General features: G+C 50.9%; 2 protein-coding genes and 1 long non-coding RNA gene across 4 annotated transcripts in view; 2 read left to right on the top strand and 1 right to left on the bottom strand.

Annotated features, from left to right (window-relative positions):
- On the top strand, positions 1-6023 carry PNPO (pyridoxamine 5'-phosphate oxidase). The gene is made up of 7 exons (XM_017497043.2): positions 1-285; positions 1644-1768; positions 3263-3362; positions 4209-4262; positions 4527-4655; positions 4978-5048; positions 5269-6023. The coding sequence occupies exons 1-7, from the start codon at positions 148-150 to the stop codon at positions 5435-5437; spliced, it is 786 nt and encodes a 261-aa protein (XP_017352532.1). The 5' UTR covers positions 1-147; the 3' UTR covers positions 5438-6023.
- Positions 6024-6632: 609 nt separating this feature from the next.
- LOC119466781 overlaps positions 6633-15318 on the top strand; it is a 12071-nt gene continuing 3385 nt past the window's right edge. The window contains exon 1 of the long non-coding RNA XR_005195247.1: positions 6633-8889. This is a non-coding gene — a long non-coding RNA (uncharacterized LOC119466781). The remainder of the gene's footprint in view (positions 8890-15318) is intronic.
- PRR15L (proline rich 15 like) overlaps positions 10419-15318 on the bottom strand; it is a 6477-nt gene continuing 1577 nt past the window's right edge. The window contains exon 2 of one of the 2 annotated variants that reach the window (XM_017497034.2): positions 10419-11715. In XM_017497034.2, coding sequence (XP_017352523.1) covers positions 11372-11683 — 312 coding nt within the window. In that variant the 5' untranslated portion in view covers positions 11684-11715 and the 3' untranslated portion in view covers positions 10419-11371. The remainder of the gene's footprint in view (positions 11716-15318) is intronic. The other variant, XM_017497033.2, reaches the window with a different exon arrangement.

The raw sequence follows: 15318 nt of genomic DNA, 5'->3' as shown, positions 1-15318 counted from the left end.
GCTCCTAGGACTTAGGACCTGTTAGCTTGGTTCGGCTACTGGCAAATCCTTCCTTCCTGCGGGTAGACGTCTGCGGTGAGAAATTGGTTCCGAACTCAAAGGAACCCAGCGTGGGGAGACAGCCGGGTCACGTGGCCGGCGGTCCTCATGACGTGCTGGCTGCGGGGCGTCACTGCGACGTTTGGGCGACCTGCCGAGTGTCCAGGCTACTTCCGTCACCTGTGTGGTCGCGGTGCTGCCATGGACCTGGGACCCATGCGCAAGAGCTACCGCGGAGACCGAGAGGTGCCGCCGCCAGGGCCAGGCCTCCTGCAGGGGGCGGGAAAGAAGGGTCCCCAGATTCATCTTCAGCGGGGAGAGGAGTAGGAGGAAACTCTCGGGGCTTCTGGGGCCAACCAATGGGGCAAGGAGGTTTGGGGATCACCCGCGTGGGAGAAGGGGGCTTCAAAGACATGCGACCGGGGGAGCAGTTCCGGGGAAATGCGAATGAAGATGGGTTCAAAAGTCAGCCTTTCATAAGGGATAAGAGCTCGAAATTTGGAGCCTATCTGGGTTGGAATCCTTAACCTCTCTCGGCCTCAGTTTCCTCATCTGGGAAGTGACAGTACCTAGCTCACGGGGATGTTAAGACTTAGATGTTTCTAAACTGCTTAGAACCCTGCTACCCACCTGGTACAGGTAGCAAGGTCAGATAACTTGCTCAGTCCCGCTGAGCTAGTGATGGATTAATCAGGGTTTCATGTTATAGATGTCATCACAGGGCCGGGCCTCCCTTAAGGGGTGGGGGAAGAGGGGTCTTCAGAGTTATCCACTGGGGGGAGGGGAGTAGGAGGAGCCAGCCCCTCAGGGCTCCTGGGGCCACCCCCTGGGGCAAGGAGGTTTGAGGGTCACCCAAACTCCCCAAGGAGGGCATGGTCATGGGCCTCTCTTTGGGTGGATACAGCAATAAAGAGCTTACAAACTGTTTGAGAAAAAAAATAAGTGGAATGTGGGGAAGGGGACTAGCTCAGGGAGGAGAAAGCTCTCAGCTTACTGCCTTCAGTACTTTTTGCTGACCGCTGGGAAGTTCTTTTCCTTTTCCCTCCTCAGGATGGGAACCAAGAGAACCTTTATTAGTAGGGCATGTTGGAGCATGCCTGTAATCCCAGCTACTTGGGAGGATGAGGTGGGAGGATCACATGAGCTTGGGATGTTGAGGCCTCAGTGAACCGAGATCACATCACTGCACTCCAGCCCAGGCGAAAGAGTGAGACCGTGCCTCACACACACACACACACACACACACAAAAGCAGTTTTTGATTAAATTTCAGCCTGCTGAATGAGAAATTATGGGGGTGGAGCCCAGAAAGTTTTTTTAATGCTCCCCAGGTGATTCTGATACACAGACAATTTTGACACCCATGACATAAAACCCTGATTTATCCATTGCTAGCTCTGGGACAGCAAGTTGTCTGACCTTCTTATGCCTGTTTCCTCACCTATAAAATGGGGCACGGAATCTTCTTACTGTGTACTATTTTTTATTTTAAGGTCATTGTCATGAGGACTAAATGAGTTGATATTTGAAAAGTGATTAGAACAGTGCCAGGTATATAGTAAGCGCTATATATGTTTATTAAATGAAATAAAACTCCCTTTCTAGGCATTTGAGGAGACTCATCTGACCTCCCTGGACCCAGTGAAACAGTTTGCTGCCTGGTTTGAGGATGCTGTTCAGTGTCCTGACATAGGGGAGGCCAACGCCATGTGTCTGGCTACCTGTACCAGGTGGGCATGGCCATGGGACCCTCTTTGGCTGGGTACATATGAAGAGCTTATGAAGCTCTCAGCTCTAGATGCCAACTTTATGGTTCCAGCTACTGTGCGGCTTTAGGCAAGGTACTTGTCCTCTCTTGGCCTCTGTGTCCCTACCTATAAACCAGAGACCAGACCACAAAATTACATGTCAGTGATAAAAATGCAGTGCCTTGTTCATCTCTACCCCTGATACATCCATACATAGCCCCTTGCCTCCCTCATTTCTCCATTTACCCAAACCCTGTCTGCTATTCAGGAGCTGCTTCTGGTGAAGCTCTGTCCTTCTCTCAAAATCTAGTACAGTACTTGACTATATCATTCCTTTGACAATCATATGCCGTTTGAGACATAACTTGTATTATAGCCTGTTATTCAGGCTATAATAGATAGAACAATACTCCTTGCTAGACTGTAAGGCCTTGAAAGCAGCGCTCTTGTACTGTGCGAGTGGGTGTCTCCCAGAGCTCTGAGCAGAGGAGCTGATCTAATAGCACCACCATGATCCCTAAGCATTGACTGATTGCATTATTGTTAGTTCCTGCCCTTAAGGTCTTATGAGTTTGCTAGGGCTGTGTTAACAAAATACTGTAGACTGGTAGCTTAAACAACAGGAATTTCTTTTCTTTTTTTTTTTTTTTGAGATGGAGTTTCGCTCTTGTGACCCAGGCTGGAGTGCAATGACGGGATCTCAGCTCACCGCAACCTCCGCATCCTGGGTTCAGGCAATTCTTCTGCCTCAGCCTCCCGAGTAGCTGGGATTACAGGCACGCGCCACCATGCCCAGCTAATTTTTTGTATTTTTAGTAGAGACGGGGTTTCACCATGTTGACCAGGATGGTCTCGATCTCTTGACCTCGTGATCCACCCGCCTCAGCCTCCCAAAGTGCTGGGATTACAGGCTTGAGCCACCGTGCACTGCAGGGAATTTATTTTCTTATAGTTATGGTGGCTAGAAGTCCAAGATCAAGGTGCCATCAGGGGTGGTTTCTGGTGAGGCCTCTGCTTGTGGTTTGCAGACAGCTGCTTTTAGCTATGTCCTCACACTGCCTTTCCTCTGTGTGTGTGTGTGTGTGTGTGTGTGTTGTGGGGAGGGGGTAAGGGAGGTGGTTCTGAAGTGTCTCTTCTCTTACAGTGACACCAGTCCTATTGGATTAGGGCCCCACCCTATGACCTTATTTAACCTTAGTTACCTCCATAAGGTCCCTGTCTCCAAATACAGTCATACTGAGGTTTCAGTCTTTGACATAGGGGTTTTGGGTATCACAATTCAGTTCATAACAGGGCCTCAGGCTGTAGTGTCATACCTCTAGGACAAACCCCCAGGAGCACATGGGAGGGGGCAGCCTGACAGCTCAATAAAGGGGGTGCAGCTGGAGGGGGTGCTTAGACATCTTTTGGGGAGAGGGACTGTAGCCACAACATTGAAGCAGGCTCTGACCACAGTGCTCTGCTGTTTGCCCCTAGAGATGGAAAACCCTCTGCTCGCATGTTGCTACTGAAGGGCTTTGGCAAAGATGGCTTCCGTTTCTTCACCAACTTCGAGAGCCGAAAAGGAAAAGAGCTGGTCAGTGAAAAGAGCTGGTAATCTTTCCCAGGGCCTGAAGGGTCTGGCCCTTGCCTTCTGTCACCTTCTCATGCCACCTGCCCCTACCCCTGCCCATCTACTTGCTCTCTGTGTGAAAGTACCCTCCTGCTATGAGGCCTTGGCACTTGCTCTGCTCTTTGCCATGAATGAATGAATGAATGAATGAATGAATGCAAAGGTCCCTGCCTCACCCCCATCAGCCTTCACCTGTTCCTTCAGATCTCAGCCAACATGTTGCCTCCTCAGGAAGGCCCTCCTTGACTCTGACTCAGCCCGTCATGCTGTTTGCTGTCATTATAACTTGCAACTTTCCTTTTCGTTATTTTCTTCAGTTTGTAAGTGAGCATTTATTTAGGTGATTATGTAACGGATATTTGTCTCCTCTGCCGAACAGTAAGCTCTCTAGGAGTGGAGGCTGCTCTGTTTTATCTTTGCTGTACCCCCTGCATGTCTCCTGTTGTCAGACCCAGAGTGGGCACTTCGTGTGCATTCAATGAATGAATCCAAAATGAGTAAACCTCCCTGAGTCTATGCCAGTATTTCTCAAGACTCACAAATCTGTGGGTGAGAGAAGTGGCCCAGCCTCACTTTGGAGTCCGACTGGCTTAAATTTAGCTCCACCATTACTGAGGGAACTTGGGCATGTGACTTAGCCTGTCTCTGTATCTGTGACAATAGGCCCACGTTTGAGGATTTAAATGAGCCATTACAGTGGATGCGTCTGCTGCAGGCCTGCACACCACAGCTCTCCTGCCTTTCCCCTGCATGCCGGAGGTCTCCTCTTCCTGTCCTGATGGCTGGTTGTGGATTCTCTTTTACTTCTAGGACTCAAATCCGTTTGCTTCCCTTGTCTTCTACTGGGAGCCACTTAACCGTCAGGTGAGTGAATTTTCCCAGGAGAGCCTGGAAAAATAGGCTGGGTTGGCAGGGCCCGAGTTTATGGCTGAGTCTAGTGAAGGTCTCCAGACTGGGCAAACGTCCCACCTGGGCACTCTGCCTCCAAAACAGCCCTCAGTTAGCTGGTCTAGCTGGAGCCAGGAGTGGTGGGGCAGTGGATAGAGAGAACAGAGAGGAACGGGGCCTCTGCTGGTAGGGACGGCAGATGGCATTGAACGCCTTTCACCCAGAGCCATCCCTGAGCAGGTGCGTGTGGAAGGCCCTGTGAAGAAGCTGTCTGAGGAGGAGGCTGAGTGCTACTTCCACTCCCGCCCCAAGAGCAGCCAGATTGGGGCTGTGGTCAGCCACCAGAGTTCTGTGATCCCTGATCGGGAGGTGAGTGGGGCTCTGCCATAGTCCTCCAGGTGGTGGAGGCTTTGGCTTATCCCTAGAAGCTGTCCCCAGAAGATGCCAGGTTCTTCTCTCTCTGGCCCAGTGAAAACAGTGAAAAGGACAATCTCCCTAGGGGAAGTGGGGGCGGGGAGAGGGGAAATAGGCCTCCTCTGTCGGTCTGGCCCTCCCGTTGACTGTGTGCTCCTGGAGGACAGAGGCCAGTCTGCTCTGCTCACCCATGTCCCCAGCACGTATCCTCAGGAAGTCCTTGTTAATGAATCATTGACTGGGCCTGGCCCTTCTTCTAACTCCTTCCCCTGGACAGTATCTGAGAAAGAAAAATGAGGAACTGGAACAGCTCTACCAGGATCAAGAGGTGCCCAAGCCAAAATCCTGGTGAGTGACATCTGGTAGTCATCTAGAAAGGGACACCATGCCCTTACATTTACTTGAAGCCACCTGCCTGGGGAATCACAGATCTCCTCCTCCCTGACAACCCTTGTCAGATGCATCCCAGCCACTTCCTTCAAGAGGCCCTGGGATGAGGGGTGAGGGTAGGAGAGTGACCTGGCTAGAAACACCCACAGAGCACTGAAACCTCTGCTTCTCCTTATAGGGGTGGCTATGTCCTGTACCCCCAGGTGATGGAGTTCTGGCAAGGTCAAACCAACCGCCTGCATGACCGGATAGTCTTTCGGCGGGGCCTACCCACAGGAGATTCCCCTTTGGGGCCCATGACCCACCGTGGGGAGGAAGACTGGCTCTATGAGAGACTTGCACCTTGACTCTGGCCCAGAGTAGAGCTAGGGCTAGGTGTCAAGAGAGGGTGTGGGATTGGGACCCAGACCCTTCTTTCTACCCTCAGCCCATTTCCCTCCCTACCCCTTATATTCAGGACTCTTCACAGCTCGTCCTCCGAGTTCTCTGTGCTCAGTTGGTTCTCAGTTAGCTGGTCAAGCTGAGCGTAATGGTGGCGTAGAGAATCACAAATGGAAAATAATTCCATAGTTATTTTTTTGACCATGCCTATGATTGATTAGGATAGCTCCCTCTGGGGTGGCAGCCAGTGTGACTCCCTTTCTGGTGACATCTTGTGAGTCATCCTGGCCAAAGCTTAGTCCCAGCATAAGCGCCTGAGCCAATCTGGCCAATCAGATTGTTTTGTCAATAATTTGAAATTTGAAATGGAGAGATCAGAATGCTGGGAGTCACTGAAGCCAAGTCATTCATGGCAGCCAGGAAACAACAGGAATCAACAGCCTCTGCTGCTGCTGTTGCAATTCCCAGGATCTCTCCTTCCCTAATACCTCCTTCCCAGGTTGGCTGTGCAGTTCCTCCCCCTGCCTTGAAACACCCAACTATCTCTGTAAATTCTCTCTCTCTTTTTTTTTTTTTTTTTTGACCTAATCTAGCTAGAATCTATTTCCATTGCTTACAACTTAACCTTAACTAACTCATTTACCAATAGAATTTTTTTTTTGAGATGGAGTCTCGCTCTGTCACCCAGGCTGGAGGGCAGTGGCATGATCTCGGCTCGTTGCAACCTCTGCCTCCCAGGTTCAAGGGATCCCTCCTTAGTAGCTGGGATTACAGGTGCCCACCAACACACCTGGCTAATTTTTGTATTTTTAGTAGAGACAGCGTTCATCATGTTGGCCAGGCTGGTCTCCAATTCCTGACCTGAAGTGATCCGTCCCCCTCAGTGCTGGGATTACAGACATGAGCCACTGTGTCCATCCAGGATAGTGTGTGTGTGTGTGTGTGTGTGTGTGTGTGTGTATATTTGGTTTTTGGTTTTTGAGATGGAGTCTCACTCAGTCGCCCAATCTAGAGTGCAGTGGTATGATCTCAGCTCACTGCAGCCTCCGCCTCCCGGGTTAAAGTGGCTGTCCTGCCTCAGCCTCCTGAGTAGCTGGGATTACAGGTGTGTGCCACCATGCCCGGCTGATTTTTGTATTATAAGTAGAGACATGGTTTCACCATGTTGGATAGGCTGGTCTTGAACTCCAGACCTTACGATCTGCCTGCCTTGGCCTCCCAAAGTGCTAGGATTACAGGCATGAGCCACCACGCCCAGCGCAGGATAGTATATTTTTATAGTACTTCCCTTACTGATTGCTGCCTTCTCTGTGGCTCCAAGGGACCAACAGAGTTACAGGAAAGCAGGTTTCATCTCAGTATTAGGAGATATTTCAAGCATCAGACCTGCCTAAGAAGGAATGGGCTGTCACTAGGAATTTTTATTCCCAGTCAGTCAGGAATTTTGTAGAAGGGATTCATGTGCTGGTACCAATAGGACAGGAACATTTTAATCAGCTTTACTTTCTATGTTTCTTTGTGGAAACGGTGTGTGTATGTGTACATACATTTTCCAAAAAGGAAAATTAAATGATTATAGAGATTATGTTTTTCAGACTACCCACATATCTGCTGTTCTTACTCCCCACTTCTGCTGATGATTCCTAGATCATTAGCTTTTCACCCACACTGGAATTACCTGGAAAGTTTTAAGAACCCTGATGACTGGGTCCCACCCTCAGAGATGATTGAACCAGCCTGGCCAGCATGGCGAAACCCTGTCTCTACTATGATATGAGGGCAGCCTGGGCACTGGGAAATTTAAAAGCTCCCCAGAGAATTCTGTGCAGCCAAAGTTGAGGCCTCCTGGTCTAGAGCTTTGCTATACACAGTGTGGTCCACAAGCCAAGAGCATCAGCATCACTTGGCAGCCCCTTAGAGATTCAGACCCCTGGCCCACTGAATCTGTCCATGTATTTTCACTAGACCCCAGGTGACCAACTGCACTTGACTCAACCTCTAAACCATGACCTTCCACCCTCACAATCTGTGATCCTTTCGTGACCCTCAGCTGAGTCTGTGCTGAACTGTGTTTGCTCTCTTTGAGCAAAGCCCGCTGATCAGAGACAGCCTGGATGAGCAAGAAGCCTGCTAGCTATGGAGAGGAGCCAGGCTGAGTAAATGCTGTGACTAAGCCAGGATCAGAGAACTGACTGTTGCTTGCACTGGCTGGCATTGAGCTTGCCACTCTGTGAGCTGTGCTTCCTTCCCCTGCAGGGCCCTGTGCCTCAGTCCCTATTATCCACAGGCCTCCTCCAAGGGCAGCCCTCTCCCCGTTAATCCCCCTTAAGCCTGAGTGCAGGAAGGCACATGAACCTTGCGGCACCCTGCAGGCAGGAGGGTGTCGGGTGCCCTGAGCTACCTTGCCCTTTTTCTTGTACTGTAAGCAGTGCCGTTTCTGAGTTCGTGTACGTGTGTGTAGAAGCGCTGCACCCACCTTGTGTTATTGGGGGTTGTGTATCCCCCCAGCTTTGAGCCTGGTCTCAGCTGTTCCTTTCCTGTTCTCTGTCCAGTCGTTACTGCCCCCAGTCTGTAATAAAATCCTGTCAGCTGTGCACTTTATTGATGTTCAACCCTGTCTGGTCTCCCTCGACCCCCAAGGAGGGGACTTGAGGAAATTTAATAGACTTTTCTGCCCCCTCATTTCTCCGCATCAAGTAGGCCTATGTCCAGCAGGGGGAGCCCGTCGCACAGGGTCGGCCCCTTCCGGGCAGTGAAGGCCAGTTCTAGCCGGCCTCCCTTGCCTCCCGCTTCCTCTGCTTGGGCCGCGTCCCAGTGAAACTGTGGTCGATAACCGGCAGCCTCTCCCAGTTCCCGCACATATTTACGCTCTCGGTTCCTCCTCTTTCCCTGTTCTCATAAAAACTTGCAGCTGCCTCACTCTGCTTCCCTGGGCAGTCAGATCTCCCTTTGGCTTCTAGTATCTACCCCATATCCATCTGGCACCCCAGCTTAGAAACACAGGTGGACTTTACCTAGAAGATGGAGCTGGGGTCAGCATGCAAGGGTCAGAGGGGTTGTGGACACTCTTACCCAGAGTGGTGATGGTAAGATTGGAGGAGGTGGTAGTACAGTACCAGTGTTATCTAGAACCTTAGGTTGGTGGCCCAGGACCCAACCTTATTGCTCCCCACTCAGGGAAACTGAGAATGGGCGGATGTGGGAGATGCCTGTAGTCTGGGGTCTTAGGGGACACTCTGCTTCAAAGCTGGTTGGCTTTATCCCAATGCTTCCAGAGTTTGTCCAGCCTCCTCAAACGATGCTCACCTCCCAGGATCCAAGACCCAGACGTTGCTCCCTCCCCTCCCCACTTCCCCTTCTGCAGAAGGTGTCTGTGCTTTTCTTTGTTCTGAACTTCAGTTTCCTGTTCCCACAGCAGGTAAGAATCAAGAGTGGGAGGGACTGTGTGGGACAGTGGTCACATGCACAAGCTGGCTCTGGCTTCAGTCCCAGCTCCACCACTGCCAGCGCCTGGCCCCCAGGGTGAGTGATCTCACCTCTAAGCCTCAGCCAACTTGTCTGAAAAATGGGGATAATGACTGCACCTGTCTCAGGTGATGATAGGATTAAGTGAGCCACCTTAGGGAGGGCTTGTTCTAGGGCCGCCTGCCATAAGCACCCTATAAATGTTTCCTATTAACATGGGGCAGGGCTGTGGTGTGGGGAAAGTCGGAGTCCCTCTATGGAGGCCTCATGGATTGAGTAATTAGTGAGACCCTAGAAAGTTCTGTGTAGTGAGAAGGGGTAGGGGAAGAGGCCTTGGGAAAGGCAACACCCTGAGCCTGCCTTCCATCCCTCCAGCTCCTGGTCTCCCTCCCCCATCACTTGAGGTCCCCCTGGCCTGTTAGGTGAGGCACCTAACAAAGGCTCCCTTGTATAGGTCTGTTTGTTTCAGGAATAAATTCCCCAAGCAACAGCTCCTGGGGTGGGGTGGCCAGCAGCCTGCCAGGAGCTGACCTGGAAGCCACAGGACCACATTGTTTAGTGGCCGCCTTGGTCTCTCCCTGTGTTTGTACCAGGAGCCCCAGAGATTTGGCCAACTTTTTTTAGTTCCCGGCTCTTATGGCTTGATAAAGAGCTGGACCTAACATCATAAGATGACAGCATTCTCCCCTTTCTTATTTATTAAAAAAAAATTTTTTTCTGGAGTTAAGGTCTAGTTCTGTCACCCAGGTTGTAGTGCAGTAGCACAATCATAGCTCACTGCAGTCTTGAACTCCTGGACTCAAGCAATCCTCCTACCTCAGCCTCCCAAGCAGATAGGACTACAGGCATGTGCCACCACAGTCAGCTAATTTTTGTTTGTTGGGTTTTTTTAGAGATGGGGATCTCGCTATGTTACCTTGGCTGGTCTCAAACTCCTGTGCGCAAGCAATCCGCCCATCTCAGCCTCCCAAAATGTGGGAATTACAGGCCTGAGCCACCATACCCGCCCTCTCCATTTTCTTAAACCAAAGCTATGGAGTACGGTGGAGTTCTTTATAAAGCAAGGGGCAAGGAAGCCAGTATTAAACTGAGCACCTACTATGGGGCCTCTCATAGGCCACTTAATACTGACCGCTTTTGATAAGATGGGTATTATTTCAGCCCCCTTTTACAGAAGAGGGAACTGAGGCTCAGAGGACAAGCAAATGTTCCCAAGGTCACCCAGCTATTAAGGGGTAGAGCCAGAGTTTGAATCTTCATCCCAAACCAAACCACTGAAACTTTGGGGTCAGTCATCAAAGCTCTGTCTTACTCTTTTGAGCATCTGATGGCCTCTCTGTTGACCAGAGAGAACTGACCACTGAGGTATAACTAGCTCCTGCTCCCCCATCCCCACACTAAGGCTGGTTTGATGGTAAAAATTAGTGACCAGTTCCTACACTGTCACACCTGGGTACCCTTCCTGAAGCTTGAAAGGAACAGTTTGAGCACAAAGGTCCACTTTACTTACATAAGGAAGATAAAGGCATGAAAAACAGTCATCTCAATAAGTGCAAGACATAAGCATAAAAGAGGTTCTCTGCTTTCCAGCATTGTTATTACAAAGAGAGAAACCTACAATTATTTTGTTAAACAAAATTTAAGACTCCAGGACCCATCTCTGGAGCTGATACCTGTTAAATACTATTACTGTAGGGGAGGGAAGGGAGAAAACTCCCCACCCACTCCCCCAATTTGGCCAGTGTACCTTCCCTTTGAGGGTGTGTGACTCCACCTGCACAAGTCATGGCCAAAACAGGAACCAGTAAATCAAACTACCATCAATCTAGTCTTCTACAGCACCCCCCACAGAGCGCCGTGTCCTCTGCCCCCTCCACACCTGAGGGCAAAGTTCCAGGAAGTTTACTGCCTGTGTTAGGAGGTGAGCTCAAGTTCAGCGTCTCCGCCTCTGGCTCCACAGAATCCAGAGCCCATCACGTGGCTTCTGGAAAATATGACCTCCTCAGGATTGGTCCAGGGAACAGTCACAGGTAGAGAAAGTAAAGGGAGCAGCAATTCAAACTCGCCTTTGACCCTGTGTCCAGTGAGGAGGTGAAGTCTGTCTGTCTGGCTCGCTCCATTCCCTGCCATGCCCACCTCCCTGCCGGCCCTGCCGTTGCTTCAAGGAGGGCTGTCCATCCTGGGTGAGGGTTTTCACCCTTGAACTAGAGTGCCTTTTTATGTGGTCAGGGTGAGGGTGGGAGGACCCTGGGATCTCCCAAGCCTTAAAAGTGGAGGCACATAAATACAAATCTAAAAACCAGCCATTTCCTGCCAGCAGACATCAACTGCCACCATGGCTTCAGCTATGGCCAAAGAGGCCAGCGTGGCAAGCTCCTGTCTCAGATCCAGCTGATGACAGGGAACCAGGAGGTGCTAGCACCCTCCTCAGTCCTTCACTTCGATGACCGCCCTTCCTCGCAGTCATCAAAGAGGCTAGGGTTCTCTGCCAGTGTGGCTCTCACTTTCTTCTTCTCCTTGAAGCGGCCTGAGTTGGAGACCTTGACGTGCTTGCCCTTGGTGCTCTTGTCCACAATCTTCTCCAGGCGGGTGTTAAAGTTGCTGTTGGGGCCTCCAGCGTCGGGCATCGGGGGTTCTGTGCCTCCCTCTGTTTGGGCATAGGTGTCAGGGATCTCATACAGCACCTTGGGAGTGGATTTCTTTTTCCGGAGGAAAGTCAGCTTCCACCAACCAATTTCAGTTGTCATGGCGCTCCCTAAGCTGAGGGTGGGGCTTTCTGCTGGAGCAGGGTGGGAGGGAGGGAGAGACAAAGGGGTCAATGGGAAAAAGGGGTGAGTGCCTTTGGACCAGCTTGCTGTAGACTCCTAATCATGGGCTGCTTTAAGAATTAAAGAAAGGGGCCGGGCGTGGTGGCTCAAGCCTGTAATCCCAGCACTTTGGGAGGCCGAGGCGGGTGGATCACGAGGTCAAGAGATCGAGACCATCCTGGTCAACATGGTGAAACCCCGTCTCTACTAAAAATACAAAACATTAGCTGGGCATGGTGGCACGTGCCTGTAATCCCAGCTACTCAGGAGGCTGAGGCAGGAGAATTGCCTGAACCCAGGAGGCAGAGGTTGCGGTGAGCCGAGATCGCGCCATTGCACTCCAGCCTGGGTAACAACAGCAAAACTCCGTCTCAAAAAAAAAGAATTAAAGAAAGGGCCCAGGCTTGGTGTCAAACACCTGTAATCCCAGCTACTCAGGAGGTTGAGGCAGGACTATCGCTTGAACCCGGGAGGCAGAGATTGCAGTGAGCTGAGATCGCACCACTGCACTCCAGCCTGGGCAACAGAACAAGACTCTGTCTCAAAAAAAAAAAAAAAAGAATTAAAGAATTGAAGGTAGGACTGAATAAACCCAAGATTCAGGTCAGTGGAATGACACATGCTTTTAGAGAGTGTGAGGAAAGAGAAGGGTCAAAGTCAAGGTCAAGACAGGGAAGCCACCGACGCCAGGCAGAGGGGCAGTGGGACAGGCACACACTATTGCCCTGCAGGGTTGTCTGGAGCTTTGAGATCATTCTTGCCAGGCCCTTCAGGGCCGCAGGCAGGTGGACAGCTTGCCCAAGTCACACGGCATCCAGGCCTTTCATGCTCTTCCCAAACTTCCCACTATACCACCAGACCCTGCTGCCAGCTGTGGGCAGACCATTGACTGGTAGCACAGGGAGAGAAAGACCCTGTGCATTTTGCTTGGAATTCATTACAAAATTAAATGTCATTAGTGACTTTCCGAGCAATTTGAACTCCCCAGCAATGACCTGCAAGGCTAAAGTAGCTGCTGGGCTGTTCCTAAGGCAGGAGCCAGAGCCTCAGGCTAGGAGTGGGAAATCCTGGGGCATTTCCTCACCTATCCCATCCAGCCATAGCATTTAGCTCTACTGTTAATCCCTGCCCACAGAGGCAACCATGTATTGCAAAGTAAAACCTATGATAATGGGAATAATTACTAAGGGATGGTTCCCTTTCCCACCAAGCTTTCATGAGAAAGGGGAGCTAAAAAGGCAGAAAGCAGTTAGAAGGATCCCAGAAGTACAGGGGAGACTCGGTCATCACAGGTTGTACCTTTCAGGGTGGGGCTTGGGTCTGAAATCCAGGCTTCTCTACTCACAGGCCACGTACCCGCCACGGAGCTGCCTTCCCCGGGGGCCTCACCTTTGACTAATTTCAACAAAGGTATTGTCTGAGCTAGTGGAAGTTCTGGGAGAGGAGGTTGCCTGGACATCATCGATAGATGAGGTATGTAAGATAGAAGCAGACAACAGTCTGCTAGATGAAGGAAGATCAGTGACAGAACAGGCAGAGGAACGGTGATGACTGGCGAGGTTGGTGGTCTAGTTCTCAGGATGCCTAGGTGCCAGCTGTGAAAGCTCCAGGGGAGGAAGGCGCAGCCAGTGTGCACCAGAAAGCTAGAAGGCATTGCTCTTGTCACCCCTCTGGAGTGCAATGCTGTGATCTTGGCTCATTGCAACCTCCACCTCCCAGGTTCAAGTGATTTTCCTGCCTCAGACTCCCAAGTAGCTGGGATCACAGGCATGCGCCACCACACCCAGCTAATTTTGTATTTTTAGTAAAGACGGGGATTACTCCATGTTGGTCAGGCTGGTCTCGAACTCCTTACCTCAGGTGATCTGCCCACCTCGGCCTCCCAAAGTGCTGGGATTACAGGCATGAGCCACCACGCCTGGTGTTCACCTCCTTTTAGAAACTGGAGGTATTCACTGCATTTTTTGAAAAAGACCAGAAAGACATACTCCAAATGATTAATAGTGCCTTTCTTTATGTAGGAGAAGAGGGTGCTTTCTCTACTCTAGTTTTCTGATTTCCAGAATTTCCATAATGAGGATAGATTATTTTAGGGGTTGGGGAGCATATCAAATTCAGGAAAGAGGAGAACACGATGCGGGCCTAGGCTTACGATGAGCTGAAGGCCTGCATCCATGCTCCTCGCTGCTCTGGTCTCCTGCCCCTCCATGTCCCCACCCCCTCCCCCAGAGCACACAGCTGGTGGATTCCTTTCCACTTCTCTGTCTGGGAAGCAGCTGCCACATTGCCAGCTCTGTCCCTTTAGCTGGGCTCAAGTGGCAAGAGAAGCTGAGGGGAGATCTTGTGCAGCTCCCGCTCAGAAAGTGAAGGGGCGGTGAGAGGGACTCGATAAATACTTCCAGGGCACCCTGGAGAGGTGAGCACACCTAGGAACAGCCTGAGAGGTTTGCTTTGGCAGCTTGCCTCACCTGGGCTTAGCACAGCCTTGCACAGAACTTAGTGTTCCAGAATGGATTTCTGGAAGGAGGTATGGGGAGAGCAGAGAAGGAGGAACAGGGTACTTGCTTGGTCTGTGGGTACCCCAGTCACTGCCTTGTCTGGAACGAGGCCCACAGCCCCACCACTACTCATCTGGAGGAAGGAACTTGGAGAATGGAAGAACAGAAGATCCAGCTCCTGAGACTCATAACCACCAGATTTTCTAGCTCCAGAGAGAAAGAAGCTTCTGCCTGTGCCCATTAAAATTCACCTGTTTTAACAGGCATTTCAAGTTGACAAACTTGAGGCTTAACTTTCCTTGGCATAAAGGGAGCCACAGATCACGAGGAACTTATCAGAAAATGTAGAGACGGGAACAGCCCTTGTGCCCTGCCCTGGGGCCTCCACCAAGGCATCAGGTCTGGTGCCCTTGTGTCCTTGCCTTGTACTCTGGTCTCTCTAGAATGTTCTTTGCCAGAGGCCAGGTGCAGTGGCTCAAGACTATAATCCCAGCACTTTGGGAGGCTGAGGCAGGAGAATTGCTTGAGGCCCGGAGCTCAAGACTAGCCTGGCCAACATGGAGAAACTCCGTCACCACTAAAAATACAGAAATACACAGAGCGCGGTGGCTCACACCTGTCATCCCACCACTTTGAGAGGCCTAGGTGGGTAGATCACCTGAGGTTGGGAGTTCAAGACCAGCCTGACCAACATGGAGAAACACTGTCTCTACTAAAAATACAAAACTAGCTGGGTGCGGTGGCATATGCCTGTAATCCCAGCTACTCCGGAGGCTGAGTCAGGAGAATTGCTTGAACCCAGGAAACAGAGGTTGCAGTGAGCCACGATCACACCATTGCACTCTAGTCTGGGCAACAAGAGCTAAACTCCGTCTCAAAAAACAAAAACAAACAAACAAACAAACAAAAAAACCCACAATAAAAATTAGGCAGGTATGATGTCATGTGCCTGTAGTCCCAGCTACTAGGGAAGCTGAAGCACGAAAATCCCTTGAACCCAGGAGGCAGAGGTTGCAGTGAGCCAAGATTGTGCTACTGCACCCCAGCCTGGGTGACAGAGTGAGATTCTGTCTCAAA

This window comes from Cebus imitator, unplaced genomic scaffold (assembly GCF_001604975.1).
Source record: "Cebus imitator isolate Cc_AM_T3 unplaced genomic scaffold, Cebus_imitator-1.0 Scaffold228, whole genome shotgun sequence".
NCBI lineage: Eukaryota > Metazoa > Chordata > Mammalia > Primates > Cebidae > Cebus > Cebus imitator.
The sequence above is the reverse complement of the archived record's forward strand: the minus strand, read 5'-3'. Positions and strand labels throughout refer to the sequence as shown.

Coding starts and splice junctions, on each gene's coding strand:
- PNPO (XM_017497043.2), top strand. CDS start 148: ATGACGTGCTGGCTGCGGGGCGTCACTGCGACGTTTGGGCGACCTGCC. Junction 4,263..4,526: donor GGGAGCCACTTAACCGTCAG/GTGAGTGAATTT, acceptor ATCCCTGAGCAG/GTGCGTGTGGAAGGCCCTGT. Junction 5,049..5,268: donor GTGCCCAAGCCAAAATCCTG/GTGAGTGACATC, acceptor TTCTCCTTATAG/GGGTGGCTATGTCCTGTACC.